The sequence below is a fragment of the Sarcophilus harrisii genome, chromosome 5, assembly GCF_902635505.1.
Source record: "Sarcophilus harrisii chromosome 5, mSarHar1.11, whole genome shotgun sequence".
In the NCBI taxonomy this organism is placed as follows: Eukaryota; Metazoa; Chordata; class Mammalia; order Dasyuromorphia; family Dasyuridae; genus Sarcophilus; species Sarcophilus harrisii.
In genome coordinates this window covers 149,195,329-149,219,285 of record NC_045430.1, presented here as the reverse complement: position 1 = coordinate 149,219,285, position 23,957 = coordinate 149,195,329, and the positions used below count along the sequence as shown (strand labels likewise).

General features: G+C 32.2%; 1 protein-coding gene across 9 annotated transcripts in view; it reads left to right on the top strand.

Annotated features, from left to right (window-relative positions):
* Nucleotides 1-23,957, top strand: part of SRPK2 (SRSF protein kinase 2) — a 253,606-nt gene that overhangs the window by 83,436 nt on the left and 146,213 nt on the right. The window contains exon 1 of one of the 9 annotated variants that reach the window (XM_031938725.1): nt 20,171-20,304. The exons of the other annotated variants lie outside the window; for them this stretch is intronic. Coding sequence (XP_031794585.1) covers nt 20,186-20,304 — 119 coding nt within the window. The 5' untranslated portion in view covers nt 20,171-20,185. Of the gene's footprint in view, nt 1-20,170; nt 20,305-23,957 lie in introns of those variants that run through there. 9 annotated transcript variants of the gene reach the window in all.

Here is a 23,957-nt window from a genome sequence, read left to right as displayed (position 1 = left end):
TGCATACACAATAACTTGGCACATAGTATTCCTAGAACTATTTTTTAAAGTGGTTAGCAAATGAGCATATATGACAAAATATGTGTGTGTCTGTGTGTGTAATTTTACAAAAGCTGATTTATTAAGTCAACAAATTGAAAATAGTTTTTAGTTGGTCCAAATACCATACTAAACATCTTTTGTGATCAGACCTGGTTTGTCAGATTTCTTTTCAGGAATCTAAGGTGAAAAAAAGACAACAGGCATGGGAAAAAAAGGAAATCTAGAGGAACATCAAGAAAATTTTAAGTGCTTGACTTTGTGTAAAAAGGAAATTCAGAGCATTTGAAACTTAATGATTCATTGTGTTCAGCAATTTTATAGCTTGAACCGTTTCTGCAGGGCTGCCTATAAAATTTTTTCTTAAATGTGTTTCCTATTTATATTTTTAGAGAATAAAAATTTCTGAATTGAAACCTTTGCTTTAATATTATTGTTTTCCCAGTTTGCAGCATTGGAAATATGACATTAGTCTAAAAGGCAGTTACTTTGGAAATTTCATCAGCACTGGGCAAGTTTCTATTATGTATATTAGGAGGGTTGGCATAAAACTTTTGACTTTCTGAAGGAGATTGTAACCAAGATGGTGACTCTTTGAAGAGATTAGATATCATCGTTTTACACAATATTGTTTCCTGTAAGGAAAGGGATATTCCTTTACTGCAGGGGTTGAAATGAAGAGATCAATATCCTCAAGCATAAAAGTTTTCTGTTGTACAATCTGAAAGTGTCTGCGATATGAACCTGATGAGTTTTGTACTACAAATTTTTGGCAGTGTTGAGGAAAGCAGATAAAAGTGAAATTAGTTGGAACTGAGAAATAATTAAAGAATAAAATTATTTTTTCTCATTCTTTAAAGTAATTATTTTTTTAAAAGAAAATTTGATTGATTTTTTTTTACATTATCAAAATTTCCCCAAATACCATATCCTCTTGTGCTCCCAAAGAAACCCTTATATAACAGACATATTTTTAAGACAAAAAAGAAAAATCAGCAAAATTGATTAATATATCTGAAAAATGTGCAATATATCAAAATTGTGAACCTTCCCTTTCTAAAAAGGGGTGTAGTTGGGTTGCCTTTTGATGTCATACTTGTTCTTAGTGATTTTCCAACATTTTACTTTTGATTTCGTATGTGTGTTTCTGTTTATATTGTATCTGCTTACTTCACTAGGCATCAATTTAGATAATTCCCTAATTTACTTCTTTTTATTCATCACATATATCATGTCTTATAGTACAGTAATATTCTATAGTTTTTATGTACTGTAATTTGTTTAGTCATTTCCCAATCAGTGATATATGATTTCTTTCCAATTCTTTGCTATAACCAAGACTGTTGTCAAATTTATGGCAACATATATGACACATGATATATGACACATGTGAAAATATTCTTGGTGTTTGCATGTGTTTAGATGTGTGTATATTGTGTGTGTGTGTGTGTATATATATATATATGTATACATACACATACAAAGATACATTTATGTGTATGCTTTTTTCATTTCAATCATTTCTTTTTGGTAAAAGCTTCATAATACAATCACTTATAACTCCAAGTTTCTTTCCAAAGTGGTTGTCCTGATTCAGTTATACCAACAATACACTAGAGTGTTTATTTTCTTATAATTCTAATATTAAATATTCCCATATTTTGTCATTTTTGCCAATTTTCATGAAATGCAGTATGCCAACTTATGAGGATTGTTTTTATTTTAATTTTTCTTTTTATTTGATGTATTATTTCATATTATTCTTAATAATTTGCTTTTTTGATAATTGTTGATATTCTTTGAACATTAGATTATTCTTTTGATTATTATGTTTGTGTATGTGTATGTACATATATATATATAAATATGCATTATATATGTATATATATCTGTTAATTGTTAATGTCTTGAATGCCAAATTCTTTTCAGAGAAATTGACAAAAATATTCTTCCCTCTTCATTTCACCATTTTCCATCATATCTTAAATACATTGAATTTTTTTTTTGCTTATATAAACTTTCAGTTTAAATTAGCGTTATCTATTATATCCTGAATTCTTGTTTGTTTAAGAACGTATCTCCTTCCTATAGTTGTGAAAGGTATATGACTATTTTTTGTGTGTGGTATGATCTTTATTATTAATGTCATTTTTCATTTAGAATGTATTGAGATAGTATAAGGTATTGGTCTAAGCCTACCTTTTGCCGGACTACTATCCCATTTTCTGGACTGATTTTGTTAAATAAGGAACTCTTTCCTAAGTACTTTATATTTTCTACTTATTGAACATTGGGCTTTTGAATTACATTGTTTCTGATTTTCCCTTGTCTAGTCTGTTCCTTTTATCTGCCTCTCTGTTTTAAAAGTAATATTTGATCAAGGTACAGATGAAAGAATTATATCAATGTCTTCAATTATAAATATTTTCAACATAAAATAAAAATTTTCATATTTTACTTCCAAATATTCCCCCAGTAGAATCCTGCCTTATAACAAAGAAATAGCATTAACTAAAAATAAATCATTGTACAAATCAAAACTTATAGCTCATACAGCATTTTCTAATGTTAGCCCACACTTTTTTTTTTTTTTTTTTTAACCAACAGCAGTGAAGCATGTGATAAATTAAGATTGATAGGTACCTTTATCTGAAATGTAAACGTCTTTTAGTATTGTTAGTGTTGTTTATTATGATTAATGTGAGTGTTGTTTTCTTGGTTCTACTTAATTTATTCTGCAACAGTTTATAAAAGTTTTTCCAAATATTTATAAATTATTCTGTTCATTAGTTTGTTTTATACCATTTCCCAATTGATGGGTACCTACTTGTTTTTCCCTCAAATCCTGCCCAAATTTGCCTATGACTATTTTGGTATATATAGTGACATTGTGTTTGTCTTTTGATATTCTTAGATTATATGCCTGTTAGTCTTCTTGAGTGTAATCCAAATTATATTCTATGATACTTTAAGAACTTCATAATTTTACTAGTGGCATATTCTAGGTTATTTACTCAAAAATTAATTTTTAAAAAAATTGTGAGTTTTAAATCTTTCTCTACTCTTCTCCCACCCATTGAGAAAGCAATAAAACGATACTCATTGTACATAAAAATCATGCAGCGCATCTCCACAGTAGTTATGTTGTGAATGGGAAGGGGGGGGGGGAATAAAACAAGGAAAAATAAAGTGAAAAAAAAAAGTTTTAGTTTGCACACAGAAGCCCATCAGTTTTTGTGGAGATGGATAACATTTTTCATCATGAGTTCTTAGGAGATTGATCAGAGTAGCTAAATCTTTCATACTTGATTATTTTTAACCTTATTGCTTTTCATGTGTATAATGTTTTTCTGGTTCTGTTCATTTTACTTTGTATTAGTTCATATGTTTTCTCAGCTCCACTATTATCATATGCCATAACTTGTTCAGCCTTTTCCCAATTTTTGACATTTCCTTAGTTTCCAATTCCTTGTAACTACAAAAAGAACTGCTATTAATGTTCTTGTACATATGAATCCTTTAACTTTTTCTTTACTTTGTTGGTGCTGAAGAATTAATAGTCAGTGGGTATGCAAAGTTTCTTAATCCTTTAGACCTAATTCCAAGTAGTTCTCCAGAGTGGTGTGACCAGTTCACAGCTCCAACAATCCATTAGTATACTTGTTTTTCTATAGCCCCACTAGCATTTGTCATTTTCTTTTTCTGTCATTGTAGACAATCTGATGGATATGAGTTGTTTTGTCAAAGTTGTTTTAATTGCATTTCTCTATTAATGATTTGGAGAAATTTTTTTCACATAACTTGATGGCTTTGATTTCTTCTTCTGAAAACTGCCTATTCATATGCTTTAACCATTTATCAATTGGCTAAGAGATCTTATTTTTATACATTTGACTCAGTTTGTTACATATTTGAGATTGGGGCTTTGATAAAGGAGAAATTTTCTGTAAAATTCCCCCCCTCAGTTTTCTTCTTTCCTTTTAATTTTGGTTTTTGTAATTTTGGTTATTAAAAAACTTTTGACTTCAATAGATAACTTCAGTTATCTATTCTATCTTCTGTAATATTTGTTATCTTTTGTTTGGTCTTGAATTTTTCTATTCATAGATCTGATGTAATTTTTTCCCATGTTTACCTAATTTGTTTCTGATACTATTCTTTATTTCTAAATCATGTACTTATTTTGAGCTTATTTTGGTATATGGTATGAGATACCAGAATATACCTGATTTTTGTTATGCTACTTTTTGTTTTTTCTTATTGTTTTCTTGGTGAACTCAGTAGTTCTTGTCCCAAATCACTGAGATTTTGATTTTATTAAACAATAGATTATTGTGCTCATTTGCTTCCATATATTATGTACCTACCCTATTTCATTGATCAACTACTGTATTTCTTATACAGTTTGTTTTGGTTATTACTATTCTCTAGTATAGTTTAAGATCTGACACAACTAGTCCTCCTTCCTTTACTTTTTTTTCCCCATTAATTCTCTTGATATATTTTTGTTCCTCTAGATGATTTTGCTATTTTTTTTTCTAGCTCTATAAAGTAATTCCTTGGAAGAATGATTAGTATGGTATAAGCAAACTAATTTAGGTAAGAATCGTTATTTTTTTTTATATTGGCTTGGCCTACTTATAAGCAATTAATATTTCCCAGTTGTTTACATCTGTATTTATATGAGATTTTTGTAATTGTGGTTATATAGACCTGTGTATAACTTAACAGAAATATTCCCAAGAAACTTATACTTTCTCCAGTTATCTTTAGTGGAATTTCTCTATTTCTTCCTGCTGGATTTTGTGGGTAATATATAGAAATGTTAATGAACTTTGCTAAAAGTTGTTAATACTTTTGATTAGTTTTAGTTGATTCTTTTGATTTTCTGTGCATACCATCCTATTATCTGCAGAAAGGGACAATTTTGTTTCCTCATTCCCTATGCTTATTTCTTCATTTTCTTTTTCTTGTCATTGCTTATCGCTAGCATTTCTTGTAGAAAACAAAAATAATGATGATAATGGATTTTTTTACTTCCCTCCCGACCTAATTGATAAAATTTATAGTTTATCATCATTAGAAAATATTGCTTATGCTTGTATGAACTGATATAGAGATAAGCAGAACCAGAAACATATTGAATACAGTAACAACACTGTTTGATGATCAGCTATGATAGACTCAGCTTTTCTCAGCAATACAAGGCAATTGGCTTGGATTGGAAAATGCTCTCCTCATCCAGAGAAAGAATTGTGGAGACTGAATGTGGAAAAGATAAAATACTATTAAGTAAAAAAAAAAAAAAATAATGCTTGCTCTTGGTTTTAGATAGATACTACTTATCATTTAAAGAAGTATCATTTATACCTGTACTTTTTAGTATTTTTACTAGGAATAGCTATTGTATCTTGTCAAAAGATATTTATGTTGATATAATCTTATGATTTTTGTTGTTTTTCTTACTGCTATGATCAATTATGCTTATAGTTTTCCTAATATTGAGTCAGCCCTGCATTCCTGGTGTAAATCCAACCTGGTTATCTGATCTTTGTGGTATATTATTGTAACCTTGTTTTTAGTATAGTTTTTCTTGTTTTTGATCTTTGTTGTTTAGGTGTCAAAATCATATTTGTGTCATAGAAGGAATTTAGTGAGATGACTTCTTTACTTGTTTTTCCTGAACAGTTTATATAGAATTGGAATTATTGGTTATATAAATATTTAGAACTTCTGAATTCATTTGGTCCTGATTTTTTTGTTGTTTTGTTGTTATTGTTTTTTTTTAAAGGGAGGTCTTCTGTGGCATTTATGATTTCCTTTTCTAAAGTAGGGTTATTTAAATATTATTTTTCTTTTGTTGGAGAAAATTAACATCTATAAATATTTATATGAATAAAAGAAAAATCAGAGTAATAGGGCATTTAACTAAGAAGGAGAAAAATATCAAATTAAAATCCCCAATTAAACACCAAATTAGAATCATAATCATAATTATTTCTACTCTGTAGGATTATGCTCAATTTTGTTAGGTAGACTATTCTTCTCGATTGTAATCCTAGATCCTTTGCCTTCTAGAAAATCATATTCCAAGCTCTCCATTTTTTTTTTTTTTTTTTTAAAGATAGTTGCTAGATCTTGCATGATTCTGAGCATGGTTCTAGAGTATTTGAATGGTTTCTTTGATGGCTGACAAAATTTTCTCAATAATCCAGGGAATTTTCATTTTGAAATTTCTTTCAGGAGGTTATTGGTGGATTTTTTCAATTTCAACTTGGCTCTTTGATTTTGAGATACACGTTTCCTTTATAATTTCTTGAATTGTGACATTTAAATTTTGTTTTAAATCAAAGTTTTCAGGCAGTTTAATGATTTAAATTATTTCTTCAAGCACATTTTGTTGTTGGATTTTGGAGGAGGAAATTTTGCTTACCCAAATGATGGGCATAAAACAATAAATAAGAAGTGAACAATAAAGTTACTGTTTTCCTAGACAGTTCATTTGAGAGATGCCATGCAGTGGTGGATAGAAGGCAGACCTTGTACTCTGGAACACCTGGGTGCAAATCCTCTTTCTCACAAGGGTTAGCTTTGTGACTTTGTGCAAGTCAATGAAACTTAATCTTTCATACCTTAGTAACTTAGTAAGACAATGCAAATTTCACTGGTAGGAGTTTTTAGAACAGAAATTTCATATACCAACAGTCAAATGAGTGACATTAATTTAGAGGAAGAAGAAAGACAATATGATAATTCAATATTGGAAATATACTATAGATATTTACACAGTTGAATTTTATAGGATTATAGAATTAGATATGGAAAGGATTTGGAGAACATTTAGTCCAGCCATTTTATTTTACAGATGAGGACTCTGAAGCTCAGGGAGAGAAGTGATTTGTGTAAGAAATGATATACCTATGTTTTTTAACTTCAAATTCATTGCTTTTTTTTAACAATATACTAACTCTCTGAGTTTGTAACAAATTTCGAGGTAATCTTTTAATAATGGGAAATATGTAAGCTTAGTAATTAATTTGGAGCTGATTCAAAGCATATGGGATGGGTTATGTTAATCACAATTTAGAGATACTGGGAAAGAGGGGGTAGAGGAAAAGATTCTGGAAATTTAATTTTACTGTGGAGGGGGAGGGATTGGCATTTGTGGTATATACAATAGAGGTAATATAATGTAAGATTTCACAACAAAAATAAACTTATGGGATTTGGAGGAAGTAATGTACTGTAATAATTTGCAAGCAGAAAAATTGGTAAATTTTGTAGCAGATTTTGAATTGATTGAATGGAATTGATATTGTAAGGTAGTAGAGAATAAGATCATTCACATATGACACATGAGGAATAATTCTTTTTATTATAGCTTTTTATTTATAAGATATATGCACGGGTAATTTTTCAGCATTGATAATTGCAAAACCCTTTGTTCCAATTTTCCCCTTCCTTGCCCCCATTCCCTCCCCCAGATGGCAGATTGACCAATACATGTTAAACATGTTAAAACTTATATAAGTTAAATAGAATATATGTATACATGTCCATACAGTTATTTTGCTGTACAAAAAGAATTGGACTTTGAAATAGTGTACAATTAACCTGTGAAGGAAATATGATGAATAATTTTACTAAAGCTACTAATCAATAAATAGCTTCTTGTTTGGATATATGTATAGTATGGAAATACTCCTGGATTTTCTATAGTTCTACTGGTAGAGCATATCTTTTGGTAGGCATTATCAAGCCCAGAAAGGCTTCTGTAGTGATTCACTGTGTGTGACATACACACACAACACAAACATATACACACATGTACATATGCATATACTTTTCATAAACACATGCACACATTTATATACATATGCACCCATAATATGTGTATAATTTTTTTTCAATCTAAGCTCTGTGAGTTTCATGAAACTTTGCTTACCAAGTGATCTTTTTCTGTGTACTCATGACCATTTACTAGGCCATAGAAGAGCTGTGAATGACCAGAATTGGTAGAAATATGTATGTCGAGGCAATCACAAATCATTCAAGTTAGAAGACAAAGGAAATTAAAATCAATAAGCTTTTTAGTACTTATTGGGTATAGAACATTTATTCTATGTGCTGAAATTGTAATGGAGTATATGCTATAAGTATTTTCAAAGATATTGCAATGTAATGGTAAAGATATATATGTAAATAACTATGATAAAAGGGAGAGGGAGACAAGTGTAAAGGAAAAGCTCTGCATCAGCATTTTGAGAAATTTGTAAGGGAAGATATCACTTTCATCTGAGACATTAATATCTGAGTTAGACTTTGAAGAAAGGGAAGAAAGGGAAAATGTCAGGCCCTGGAGATCCATTCTAGGCATTCGGCACAAGGCAGGATGAGAACATAAATAGTAAATTTGCATGCCCTCTTTTGCTGCCTGGTTAATATGCTCTCATATATGTAGAACTATCTAAAATTCCTATTAGTATAATTCCTTCTAGTGAAAGTTTATATAATTTGCTTTGTGGGGAGAGAGGTGTGTGAGGAGCATCTCAGCTTCAACAGAAACAAATTGTTACTTAGATTTGATCTAGGAGAAAGCAAAACCTAAGGATTGAAACAAACAATTATTAGTTGGATAGAATGAAGAATTATAATTTTAAGTTTGAGGAGCTGTCTGGGAATGCTCAGCCTGGACTTAGGGACAGTTTGTGGATAGGGTAGAGAATTCTGAAGGCAATAAGTGTTTAAGCCAAGTTGCTGTTATTATTTAGAGTTGGCTTCCAAATATAACATATATGTAAGTTCTTTGAACATACAATATTATTCTTGCTGTTGTTTTATAGTTCAAAAATTGTGAATTATATTTGTTGCATTCTCGTAGGCATTTTACAGCATTGGCATAGTAGATGTATCATTTTAATGAATATATATTAGATGTTAAGCTTGCATAATGATTACAGTGATTAGACTGGAGACTAGGAGTCTCTAAGTTTTTGCTTTAACATGAAATTATGAAATTGGCAGCATAATATTGCAGAGATTTTTGTATTTTAGTGTTAGGAAGTGATAGGAAGACTAACAGTAGCTCTTGAGTGGTAAATTTTTAGTATGTGTTAAAAGTGATCACACAAAAAATATAGCAATGGAATTATTACATAGGGTTATTTTATAACAAATCCACAAACTTTTCTTTGTAGAGAGTTGCTTTTGATTTTCCCAAAGTCTTAAGTTTGGAAGAGTGATAATAATAATTATGGTAACACATTATATTCCCTCTGAGATTCATTGTTTTGAGAGATATTTATAATGGTGGCAGCTGACTTGAAGATAACTAAGTAAGGCTTTGGGATTAATGGAACAAAGGAACCATCTCTTAAATTACTTACATTTATAATAATAAAATTTAAAAGGCACTGTGGAGTAGTGAAAGTAGTGCAAAACATATGATACCTAAAGTTCTAATGCCAGCTTTTTTCTGATATTGCACATTCCAGAGATCATTGGAACCCGGATTATGGTATCCCAAATATTAGAAACCTTTTTGCTTTCAGGAACAAGAGATTACCCCGTTCTTTGGTTGAACATTTATTATATACCTATTATATCTCTAGTTCTAGCACCTATAAATGGAAATAGTAAGTAATGGAACAGTGGAAAACAGAACCCTTGAACCTGGTTTGAGTTTTAACTCAGTTTTTTATTAGCTGGGTGATCTTACCTGATTCTCTGTATTGATTTAAATGTAACAGTACTTGAAGGATCTGTGATTTTATTAATTTTTCTATGGATACTTGTAAATTCACAGCTTAGTTTGATTTTCATAGTTTCCATGAACAAAAAATTCATTATCCAACACTCTTGTGATTACTCTTATCAAATTTCACTTGGCTGGCCATGAGACAAAAGAGATATTGTACATCACTAAGATTATATATGAAGCCTTTCCAGCTTGATGGGAACTATGACATGAGAAAACTGAGGAACAAAGATATTAATATTTACAGAAACTTATGCAGTTAGTGGTAAAATTGGAACCAACACATAGTGCTTACAGATTTCCAGTTTCCATATCCTTGTCTGCTGCATTGTCAGACTGAGTATATGACAGCAATTCATATAATTCAAATATAATTATTAATTTTTCTTAGGCAAAATAAAGAATATTAAAAAAAATCTTATGCCAGAAAACACTGTCGTCATGATTGAAATGAAGGTAAACTGAGGCACAAAGCTCCAAGCACCTTTAATCTATTAGTTAAACTGGCAGTTTTTACAGACAAAAGGAGGAACATCCAGACAATATAAGGTAACATAGATGGGGAAACAATATGATTGGTTATAAAGTCAGAAGGATTATAGATTTGGGGGACAGTATGATTGACTGCACATCAGGTAGGTATATGAGGCTAGCAGTTTATCTCTTCTTTCATCTTATTGCTTATTATGTACACTTAAATGGTTAGTTAATGATACGTGGATAACCAACCAGACTTCCTTGAATACAATTGGTGGCATAGAAGATAACAGCTTTCTTTTAATTAATATGATTTATAGGGAAACTGATCTTTTAAACTTAACTCAATAAGAAAGATTGAACTTCTGAACTTAAAAGAAATGTAACTTAGGAAATTATATAATGTCTGTCATAATACAGAATACAATTGATTATAGAAATGGAGACAGTATCAATTTGATTTTCTCAGTGTATTAGAAATATATAAGAAATATAAACAAAAGGAAATTATTGTATTTAAGAAGTAGATTGAGTAGGTATAGTTTGACAGTAATTATGGCACCAAGGGTTGGCTAAGAGTTAATCATCTTCATTGAGAACTGAGTAGAAAAATGTGATGAAAGAATAGTCCCTGAGTTAAGTACTATGTGCCAAGCATTGTACTAAGTGTTAGGGATATAAATACAGCTAATTAAAATTCCTTGCCTTCTTAGTCCTTAATCAACTCCCTTAAGACTATAAGTTGCTAATCAAACATGGACCTGTATTAGGTAATGGGAGCATCCTCACTGGGCATATCTTATATGAGTGAAATCACAGGTCCAAACAAAAATGAAACAAAATTTTAAAATGACATAAATTTTAATGATAAAATGGAATAGAAAAATAAAAGTTACAAGTGGGAAATTGGGATTTTAAAATGAGTTGCATATCTTAATTTTTAGAAATTAAGGTATAGACAATTAACAATAAAAGGGTTTGAAATATTTGTTGTATACACTCAATACTGTTGTTTCACTTTTAATCATTTATTAAGGGCTTAATGAAGACATATTTAGGAAAAAAAGACATCCCCCAAATAGGAAGATATATTCTACCAATTATTTTATGAAGAATTATCAAAGATATGTTAATAGCTAAATCCAATGGCCTTTTCTTAACTGCCATCCTTTTTATAAACTGCTGAAGCATTTTGATACCATTGACAATGACTCCTTTTTAGTGGTCATTGCTCTTTCCTTTTTTCCCTCTAAATCTGATCACCTTTTACTCCCTTTCCCTGTAGTATCAACTGTGTCTAAACTGTAAACATGGATTATATCCAAGGGCTCTTTTTTTCCCTATATTCCTCTGTTTTCATCAGCTCCCAGAGGATCAAATAATATATCTATGACTTCTTAAATGTCTCATCCTCATCTCCTGAGTTTGATTCCCACATCTCCAACTATGTGCTGAATATCTCTACCTATATGTCCCATAAGCATTTGAAACTTAACATGTCTAAACTGAACTCATTATCTTCCGCTTGAAACCTAATTGTTTTTCTAGTTTCCTCTAAGGGAGACAAAGCAGTCACTATCTTTTCAGTCAACCATATTCTCTAATTGGGTCTTATCTTTGACTTTTTCTTTTCATTTCCCCCCCACCTAATCATTTGATAAGCTGTATGGATTCAATCTCCATCATATGTCCATGTGGTCTTTTTTCTACTGAGTATATACTGCCTTAATTTAGGACTTGACATCAACTCCCACTTGTACTGTTGTGACAACCTCCTCTATTTGATTTCCCTCCCTTCTAGATTCCATTCTTTCCACTGCATATTTGCTAAAGTGATATTCTTAAAACTTTTGCCCCCTCTAAAACTTGATGGGAACAAAGATGTATTGTTTCTTAAGTTAAAGTCGATTTTAATTGTATAATATGCTACAACTTATAACACCATCATTTTGATGAAAACAGATGAAATTTGTGAGTCTTAGTCTCTTGTACTCCTGTCTCAAGTATCATCAAATATCTTGAAGTCTCAAGCCTGTTTTGAAGATTGATTATCTGGTATATTTTCCTGTATCTTGGCCTAAACTAGATACTTCTTTATAATAAGTAACTAAAAATAGCTCTCATAGGATCATTACCTTTAAAACTAGAAGAGCTTTTGAAGTCATTTAGTCTAATTCTCTCATTTTTATTTAATTTTAATTTCAAATTAATACACACCAATTATAAAAGATACTTTGGCCAAGCTATTTAATTATTCTGAACCTTAGTTGTCTTATGTATAAAATGAGAAAATCTCTTTCAGCTCTAAATCTATGTTTGTGTAGATCATATGAACAGATAAATCAGCAGAGGATAGGTGATTAGGGGCAGGGTCTCTAGTAAGAGTTTAATATTAAAAAATGGATCTGCAGAATGGGGAATTTAGGATATATGATGGGATTTTTGAAAAGGAGGAGACATAAGAGATCAATTAATCTTTATGGATAAGAAAACTGAATTTTAGAAAGGTTAAAAGACTTTTCCAGGGTTCTCTGAAGTAAGAGAGTTGATAATAATGGATACAAGACGTAGAAATTTAGGTATGTACAATAAAGGACAGAGATGGGTAATCAAAAAAGGGATATTAAGAGATTTCTTCTGTGCTGTTAAGTTTTAACTCTTAATTTGAATACATTTTATGATTCAGATTCACTTTTTTCTTGAATTAATGACTGCATCAACAGTAGTTTGGTGACTTATTGTTTTAATTATTGAAGCATAAACAGTATTTTTTTAAAAAAACCTTTTTCTTTGATATTCTTTTAGGTTTTTAGCTTTTTTGTTCAAGTGATAATGTTTTATAGATTGCAGTTTTACACAAGTATGAGGAGAATGAGATTGCCTATACAATGTAACCTTAAAATTTTAATTAGTAGTAGTTTTACTTTCTATTATTCTTATTATCAGTTATTTTCTTGAAAGCAACAGATTGCAGAATCTTTCTTATCCAATTTATCACTTTTTAAAAATTTTACTGATTTTTAAATCTATTCACATTTAAAATTAGGAGAATTAGGTTTATACTATCCTTCATTTGTCTTATGTTTTTTTTCAAGTTATGATTTTTTTCCCTTTTTCCATTGTAAACATAGTATTCTGTTTCGTCATTCACTTTAACTTAATCTTTTTTTTTTTTTTAAAGATTTCCCTATTCCCACTGAGTCTTCTCCCCTCATTCTTGATGTTCCCTCCTTTTTTTCCCTTTCCATTTGGAATTCTGTTAATTCCCTTTTATTTCCTCCTTTTTATTTGATTATTAAATTTTTCCCCCTTCTTTTTTTCTCCTTTCAATAAGATGAGTCCTCCTTCCTCTACTACTCTTCAATTAGTTCTGTTTGTTAGTTTTTTTTAAAGTTTAAGTTTTGTCCCTCCTTCTATTCTATATCTTCATTTTCTAGTTGACAGCTTTAAGTGTCTAGTAGTTTTTTGATCTCTTTGGTTCTCATAAATCAAAACTTCCTAGGTATCCATTCTGATAGTTTTTCTCACTGTCTTCTAGAGCTGACCATGCACATTTCTCTTTTTCATTGGGCCTCATTCCCAGAAAAATTCCATTTATTTCAGTTGTCAGAACATTGCCCCATTTTAGGCCCTTCTCCTATCAGGTCTCTAATTATACAGCCCACCAGTGATATTTAGGTTTCCCCTAGTTACCTTTATTTTCCTGTTTGCCTCAATATTTCTACTCTCTAAGTCTCTGCTTTTCCATTCCCTCAGATGTTAGTTGCTCCCAGAGGTTCCAACTTTTCCCACCCCCATGGTAGGATGAATGATCTTTTCAAGCACCATATATCTCTCAAACAACATCCAGCATAAGGTTCTCATCCTTCACAGTAATGGTTCTCTTCATCCACAAGAATATTCATTAGAGAATTTTCTTCTTACCAAAAGAACCAGGATTTTTCTCTTCATAATTTTTCCTCTTCATCCTCTCTCTTGGAGTTTCTTCTCTTCTTGAGAGACCACATGGGTACTTCCCCTTCATTACTAGCCCTAAATTTCCCCTGGACATACACTTTTCTCTTTCCTTCTCTTCCCCTTCTTCTCCTCCCTCTCCCCCCCCCCCACAAAAAAAAACCCAAATATTGATTTAATTGTGGGCAAAGGTCAGGCTTTCCTCATTACTCTCGTTTCTATCCGATTTGTATATTGACCTCTGTCTCCTTGTGTATATTTAGAAAGAAGTGTCTTATTGGTCTTTCTTTTGACACTTGCTTTTCTTGACCTTCATTTACTTTTTTTGCATTTCTTTGAGTTGTTTAAGAAATAAACAAGTTCATTTCTAGTTTTCTTTTTCTTTCTTTTGCTGAGGTAATTGGGGTTTGTGGTGGCCCCACGTTGGGCGCCAAAATGTGGTGGTTTTTCCTTGGAGGCAGCCTTAGTCTCAGTTGAAATAAATAATTACTCTGAATTTGCAGCCAGCTGCTAAAAATGCAAACATTTATTTCTCCTTCCAAAATTAGCCCGGTTAGTTGATGCCTATCTCTCTGCCTGGCTCCAAGAGATCTTGCTGCTTTGTCCTTGGCTTCTGCCTCTGCTTTCTTCAGCCTCCAGCCAGCTCCGACTCATGGCTTCTCAATCTCTAGTATGTCCCACCTGAAGAAGTAACTTCAAGCTTCAAAAGCTCCCTATATTTATGTGATCTCCCAAAGGTTAACTCCGCCTTCTGGAGGGAAGAGGGATTCTGGGTTGTCTCCCAGAGTGCTCTCTGGTCCTAAGGGAGGTGTGAATTCAGCTCTCATACTAGCCCTGAACTCTCCCAAAGGAGTGAACTCCATTGAGTACTTAGATACTTATGAGCTCTTTAAAGGTGTGAACACAAGCATTGTTCAGTCAGTTCCACTTAGTATCTTGTTTCAAGTTCTGGCCCAAAATAACTCTAAGATTAAATTAACTCCAATGTCTTTAACACTTTGTAAAGAAATGTCTTAACACTTTAGTAAAGATTCCAACAGGGTTAAGTGACTTGCCCAGGGTCACACAGCTAGGAAGTGTTAAGTGTCTGATATCAGATTTGAACTCAGGTCCTCCTGATTTCAGGTGTGGTGTTCTATCCACTGTGCCACCCAGCTGCCCCATCTAGTTTTCATGTTTCAAATACTTCTTTGTTATTAAATACTCCCCCCCCCCTTTTTTTATTAAACTAAAATTTGCAGGTAATATCCTGAGTTCCATTGCTCTTTGTATTTGTATTGTATTCTATTCCTTCCTGCAGTTTAAGGTGGACTCTGAATCATGTTTGTTATTTGAATTTCCCCCTAGTCAGTTAACAGAAATTGTTTCTGAATTGAATTGTTAAATTTAACCACTCTTTGTCTTGGGAGTTTTCAACTTTAGGCTTTTTTTTTCCCCTGGAGAAGATCTATGAATTTTTTCAACTGATATTTCTGTTTCTGTGTTCAGAAGTTCCAGGCAATTATCTGTTATCATTTCTTGCATTATAGTATTGAGTTTTTCATTTTGTCATATTTTTCTAGGAGAATTATGATCTTCAGATTGTTTCTATGCATCCTGTCTACAAGATTACTATGCTTTGTTTGGATAGTGAATATATTGTCCTTTAGTATTACTATTTAAAAAAAAAATCTTCTAGATCATCCTGTGTTTTTGCATTCCATTTCTGGTGTTTTTCATTTTATTTCTTTGATCAGGCCTATCATCACATGTTCCAGTTTTTCTATTCTAATAAGGATTTTTGCTTTTCAGGCCCAAATTCTGCTTTTATCATTCTCATTTTTCTTAAAAAACTTTGGAACAATGTATTTTGTCTTCTTGTTCTCTTCACATTCTGTTTGTCCAGTAAAGTATTAGATGGTTTTTCTTTGTTATACAGTATTTTTTCATAGGTGTCAGAACTACTTCCTTTGATCTACAGTCCATATTTCTCTTACCATTTTCCTTATTAGTTTATCTGTTTATATTCAAAGTTTTAAAGATTCCCCCCCCCGCCCCCCGAGATAGTTGGTAATTTGAGTATTTTTTTTTTTACCCTGTTTTCCCTATTACTCACTTTCTGACTCCTTCCCTTCTGATATTTTTCTCTGGGGAGTAGATTTCAAATTATCTCAGTCTCTTCATACACTGGACAATTTATGGTTTGTTTACCAGTGTAGATCTTTCCCCCAATCACTTTTGCATGGTCAGAACTGGTTCCAGCTGCATTCAGTTTGTTTTCATTCTTCTCTCAATCTCAATGGAGTGCTTCCATCTTCCCATTTCTCCTCTTTTCCTTCCCTCAGCCCTAAATTCTGAATGGTTTCTTATTTTAATCCCTCTGTTGCTCACTTCTTTTCTTCCAGCTGCAGTGATCCAGAGACATGCTACTTTGGTGCTCCCGGGTCTGTTTTTTTACTTTGTATCTCTGAAGCACTGAAAGGAGTGTAAGAGTATAGGTTGAATTTTGTTTTGAACTTATTTTGTCCTTCTTTCTCTTTTGCCTCCCATCTCCTGCACAGATCTTTTTTTTTTTTTTTAAACATTTTTATTTAAGACTTTGAATTCCAAATTCTGTCCCTTCCTCTTTTCCTCCCCTCCATGGAACAATCAGATCAGATGAAACAATGGCCATTATACATGGCCATTAATATAAAACAATTTAAAAACATTTCCATATTTGTCATTTTGTACAAGAAGACTAAAAAGACAATTAAAAATAGCATATTTCAGTTTGAATTCAAACAGTATCACCTCTTTCTCTGTAGGCAGTATGTTTCATCATTAATCCTTTGGGATTATCTTGGATCGTTGTGTTACTGAGAATAGCTAAGTCATTCAGAGTTCTTCATTTGAACAGTATGTTACTATGTACAACATTCTGTTAACTTCACTATGTCTTAATTCATTTAAATCTTTCCAGATTTTTCTGAATCATTCTGCTTGTCATTTCTTATAGCACAATAGTATTCCATTTCACTCATATGTCACAGTTTCTTTAACCATTACCCAATTGTTGGGATTTCCTTGGATTCTAGTTCTTAGTCACCACAAAAAAGGAGATGCTATTAATTTTTTTGTATTGATAGATCTTTTCCCCCTTTTTGGATGTCTTTGGAGTAAAGACCTAGCAGTGGTATGGCCAGATTAAAGGGGGATGCATAGTTTTATAACTCTTTTGGGTATAGTTTCAAATTGCTCTCCAGAATGGTTAGATCAGTTCACAATTCTACCAACAATGCATTCATGTCCCCGTTTTCCCACATCACCTTTCATATCCAACATTTTCCTATTTTGTCACATTAGCCAATCTTGCATTGATCTTTTACATAATAAAATATTTTCTCTGGTTACTGAAACCTCAACAAACTTCCTCATGGTACTGTAAGGATTAAGGAATGGCCAGGGTGTGGGATTGGATTTGTTGCAAACTCTTAGGTGTGTTTCTTGGATCCACTAGTATAGTATTGCTTTCCAGTAGACTGATTGGCAATGAGGAGGGGTTACTGAGTGAACTCAGATAGGTTTTGATTAATAGTTTTATTTTGTTTTGTTTTTTAATCTATTTTTTGGGTTCTGGGTGACTTAAATTAGGGCGTCTTAAACTTTTCCCACCCACATCCTCTTTTTACCTGAAAAATTTTTACATGACTATATATATATGTGTGTGTGTGTGTGTGTGTGTGTATACATATATATATGTATATAAAACAGGTATACAAATCAAACATTTATTAATAATAAATCATAATTTTTCAACCTTCACTTTCACTTATGAAATCTCATAAGGAGTCATAAACCACAATTTAAGAAACTGGGACCTAGATCATGGAAGAAGCTGAAGATGCTTTTTCTCTGGTATATAATTTCTGTTTTGGAGAGGTTTTTAGAGATCATGAAGATTAAATATGTAGTCTTCCATTTTGGTGGGCATGTCTATTTTCTAGATAATCACAGAAGATATGAAAGCATGACGGCAATGACTTCATTTTTTTCTTGTACTGGACACTTTCATATCTGCCAGTGCAGCATTGTAAGCCCCAAAATATTACTTGCAGAAATCCATGTTAGGCAAGTGGTTGGATAAGTGGGAAGGGACCCAAGTTTCCTCTTTTCTTTCCTAACTTCAAAGTGATCAAATTCTGTGGTTATACTCTGTTCTCTCTATCAAGAGTATAAAAATTTCCTAGAATAATTTGAGCCTCTTTTGGGCAGTGGCTTAAGTCTCTCAGGCTTTAGTCAGCCCTTGATCTAGTCTATCTCCCTTTGGCTTCTGTTTTTCCCTCAGTGTGTTCTTTAGTGATCACAAGGCCTTTCTCAAATAAAACCCACCCTAAATGGGTAGTTCCTTCCTTTTGTTAGGATTTCTACAGGCTATACTTTTGCCTAATCTTGTCTTCTGCCTCTGCCTTCCTGTACAACATGGGACATAACCTGCCATGAAGTTGAACACTGAGCAAAAGCCTTGAACAGCTTGTTCCTGACTGCCTCAAAGTGATCCTGTCTAGCCACTATTAATCTACTGTATTCATTTTTCATTGAAGAGTGGTCCTTTTTATTTTCCATCTCAGAGATTCTGAGCACTTAGCTGTTCTTTTATGAACCTCATTCCCCATCCCCATTACTTATTTACTTATTACAGTTTTTCACCCTACTCCACACCCATCCTCTTCATCTCTAAATCTATTCTCTCTTTCCATCTTGCTATCTGAATTGGTCACTCAGTAGTTAGCATGTTTTAATCTTTGTTTTAATCTTTAACATTTTCATTTCCCATTCTGTCCCTATTCTGCTCTTACCAATATCTGACTTCATCTTGATGATACAGTATCCCTGGTTATATTTTCCTGTACTTGTTATGGTTTCCTTATTTCCCTTAATTTAATCACTAACTGTTTAAGGTGGCAGAGTGAGAATACTCTGTTTCCTATTGCCATTTCCAAACTATTATTCTATAACATCTCTTTTGAGTCCAAATTTATCACCCATCTAATTATGATTCTGGTAGCTAACATCTTAAGATCAATATATCTATATCTAGAACAGAATACTCCCAAGTGCTTAAAATTACAATCTAAGTGTCATCCTCATTTCTTCATGCTTACTTATCTCACATATCCAGTCTGTAGCCAACTACTTTTAATAGCTTTCTGAATAGTTTTTGTGCCTCAAGACTTTCTCACTCTAATATATCTACTCAGCTACCAAAGTATGATCTTCCTGAAACACTGGTCTGACAACATGCCTCCTCTAATCAATAAACTCTAGTTACTCTTATTTGCTTCCAGATTCAAATGTGAAAACCTGTTTGGCTTTTAAAACGCTTGAAAAATTTACCCCTTTATAACTTTTTAATCTTATTATTTATCTCCACAGATTCCATATTCCAGAAACACTGGACTTCTTACTATCTCTTGCATACAACATTCCATCTCCTGAGTATGATCTGTGTCTTATAATTCATTTTCTTTTTCTCTTTCTCTCTGTCTCTGTCTGTCTGGCTCTCTCTGTGTCTCTGTCTCTGTCTCTGTCTCTCTCTCTCTCTCTCTCTCTCTCTCTCTCTCTCTCTCTCCTTTTCTCTCTCTCCTTTTCTCTCTCTGTGTCTCTTGTCTCCTTCTCTCCTCATCCTATCATATTGTCTTACTTTTGGGATTTCCTCCCGCTTCCTGTTATATGGCTTGAATGTACATTAGTCCACCCTTTTTTCTTCATTCTCATTAGAATATGTACTTCTTGAGAGCAGGGCCCATGATACCATTTGAAGCATAATGACTTTTTTTTTTAAGTCTATTTTTTTCAGAGCTATTTTTCAAGAAAATATAAATGAAAACTGCAGGATAAAAAGTAAGTTGTCACAACTTTTTGAAAAAAAATAATAAACATTACAATTTTTTTAAAAAAATCTAGGTCCTAAACTCCCAAATATCTTATAAAATATGAATGACCAAAAATTATATTTCTGTTGGCAGAGTACCCATATGTAAGGAGAAGAACCACATTTGGCTAGGAAAGGAAAAGAAGGAGGAGGAAGAGATAACAGCATTCCCCAACGTCTGCAGGTTGGGATCTCAGAGAACAACTACTATTAAACTCAGATAACATGGTTAAGACTGTTAATACAAAACATTCTCCTAAAACCCGGTTCATTCTTTCCCACAAACACACATAGCATTCATGGGCAGAATAAACTTAAATTTACACCATAATAATACTGAGGCACTTGTTGCAAGAAATATGTATGACAAAAATTTAACACATAACACCTCCATTGGAAGAACTTCGCTCTGTATAGTTTCCCCATGCAGATCCCTTTGTTTTTGTTATTTTATTCTTCTCAAATCAATAAACATTTCTTAAATATGTACTATGTGCCAACCACTATGCAAAGAGATGGAATGTAGTCTGTCTCCTTTTTTTCACCTTTGATATATAGAGGGAGTGAAAGAGAAATGAAGAATAGTCCCTGAGGAGTTTTCCTTTTGCATTCCATGACACTTCCCTCTCTTTCCTCCATTGAAACATTCAGTGACTTCCCACTGCCTGCTGAATAATAATAAACTACTTCCACAAATCTGTTTTTAGCCTATCTTCCCTATATTCTATGCTCTAGTCAGATCTAGCTGTTCTCTGTCAAAAATTATTGTTTTCTTCTCCTTATCTGTGCCCATAATGAAATTTCCTGTCTAGAAATATTTTTGACTTAGTTTTCTTCAAGTTTTAGATACAACCCTTTTTGTGAAACTTTGCCTGATCTTTTCAGGTAAAAATAATCTTTTATGTGCCAGAAGTCTCTGTATTTTGCCTGGCTATTTTGTGGTACTCTTTTAAATTATAATTATTTGTGTGCTTGTTCTTCTGTTTAGAAGCTTTTTTGATGGCAGATCTACTGTATCTAGCTTTGCATGTATATTCTCAAGAACCATAGAAGGTATTTAATAAATTTCTTTTAAATAGAATTTTAATTGAACTGATATTATGAATTGAATCAGTTGGAAAGTGGCCTATAGAATCTAGGTTAGAATTGAGCAATCATATGAGGCACAAATTAAATTGAGATCTAAAACAACCCTATTATTTCCAAAGGTACTTATGTTGTCAGTAGCCTCACTGCTAATTTTGAGTATTTAATTTTAGAGAACTTGTAGGTCTTCCTTGTTTATCTTTTGGGCTCTGGTATGCAGCATCTAAATGGCTTTATTTTACCTCCTAGTTTTGTATTAGCTGCAAGTGAGCAATTTTGAGCCCTGTAAAGGTCTCAGAACCTTTACTACAGATGTCCTTCTGAATTGGCAGCAACCTATTTGTGACTGCCTTTTGGGTCTCTAGCAAAATATTTCATCCTATGTCCTTATCTAATTCAAATTATTTCTGCTAAATTTTTTTTTATGTACTTGAATTTACCATGTGTCTTTCTTATCCTTTGGATCACATGACAGTTTTATACTTTAGAGTTTATTGTGTTTTGGCATTTGTATCCTTATAGTGTCTCCAAGAGAAAATTAGATTTAAGAAAGGTCAAACTTTTGAGATAATTAGCAACTTGGAATTATTGAAAGTATGGTTTCCCAAATAAATACATTTTAGTTTAATCTGTTTTACCATCTTATTTCTGGGTTTAGCTCATTTTACATATGTGATACCTAACAAAAATTTGTGATTAAGTAACTCAGTAGACTGCTGGTATAATTATTGATTATTATCATTTGGGCAAAATGCATTTTTCAGCTACTTTCCCCCACTCTAAGATTTTATAGATTTTCTCTTTTGAATAAATGAAGTTTTCTTTGAGAAAATCCTGTTGCATAAAGTTAGTACTTGCTGAAGTCATTTAAGTTTTATTTTCAGAAAGGAAAAACTCAAGAACCTTTGAAGTAAATTGATGACATTGAAATAAGTAGACTTATTAAGAAATATTAAAAGAAAACTCTTCACAGAATACAAACATTTTTTTCAGAATTCTGCCAGTGTATTTACTTGCTATTTTTAAAATGTACTGATAAGCTATTATACTTTAATTTCAAATGTATGAAATTTGAAATTTCTTGAAAGGTGATGTAGTAAACAATTTATCTAAAATTTTTTTTTCCAAATGAAAATAATTATATTGCTTTTGGAACATCAATTTGCATGATATAGCTAAAGAACTGTTTTAATTAATGCTAAATCTTATGTTTTTATATCTTTCCCACAATTTTGTTTATTTGGCAAACAAATGAATTTTAATAATTGAAATTGTAATAATTGAAGGAATTTCCATGCTGCTTGTTCCCAGGTGTTCCAGATGTTTTTATATTTAGAACTCATGTGTATTTTCCCTTAATGGGTACAGTAAATGATGGTCTAGCCCTCAAAACCTTTTTTAAAATTTAATTTGTGGTTCATAAGGTAATCAGGGGACTGGTTATGGCATGTGGAGAAAGTAAAGGGGACTCATCTACATGAAAGTGGTGACTCTTGTGCTTTCTTATGGAAGAACATGAACAAGAATTCACATGAAATGGACAAGAATGAATAGATTGCAAAATGACATACATTAGAGTATTTTAACATTTGACATTGTGATACAATAGAAACTTTCTGGAAGAATGTTTCTATGAAAAAATGAATTGAGAGTTTCAGCAGGGATTATCTAAAATATATTGCTTCCCCTTCTACCTCTGCAGTAATTGGTGGGAGGATATCCTTTCACTTCTCAAAATATGTCTTCTACAGCTAGAAATCCATTTCCAGATACAAATTATTGGTATCCTAGGTTGGTGCATGCTTTTATTCCTTTTTATAGTGGAAAAAATTTTGATGCAGCTTCCCTTACCCTAGCACAGCTTTCTTCACACACACACAACAGTGAGCAAACTTCCTTTCCTTATGAAGTTTGATTGTCCTCTGCTTCTTTGCTTTGGCTTCCATGCCTAGAACTAATCCAAAAGTTGATTCATGTGGGCTCCTTACTTTTCATATATATTGCGTGCTACAGAGGAGTGTCTCCATACCCTGATGACTGATAGACCACACAGGTGGAGTTGAGTATGGAAACTAGAGAAGCCAAGTGATGTTTTGTTTTTGTTGTATATGCTCGCTGTATTAGGTCAGGGTAAACTTCGTCCTTGTTAAATATTCAGTGACTCAAGTGCCTTTTTTTGACACAGAGTGCTGACTTTTGAAGGACACTAACAGCAATGTTCAATATAGTTCAGCAAGTACTTCTGTGTCTGCTTTGTGCAAAGCGCTATGCTGGTTGCTGAGAATACAAAAATAATATAATAACTTAATTGATGCTGCTTACTGAAAAAAACAATTTTTGGTTATTGTTTATGCTTTAAGATTTTTTTAATTCCCATTTTCACTTTAGTTGATGATAATAATTTTGGCCAAACATCGAAAATTGTATCCTTTATCTGGAACTCTTCATTTCTTTTTCTAATTTTATTTCAGTCTTTATCCTATGATTTTTTAAAATGTGATTTAACTGTTCTCATATAACAGTTTTTATTAATATTTTAAAAATCACGCCATTTTCTTCCAGATTGACCTAATAATATTAAATATTTGTCAATGAACCAAAAAAAGCAAAAAGGCAAAATGAAGAATCTACTCAAATAACTAGTTCTGTGATCTTGTTCCTTCCCATAGTGAAAATCACAATCCATTCATGTCCTCCTATCCTATGTCACTTTTGTTCAAGTTCTTCCATAAGGTTTGCTGCTGGGAGCCT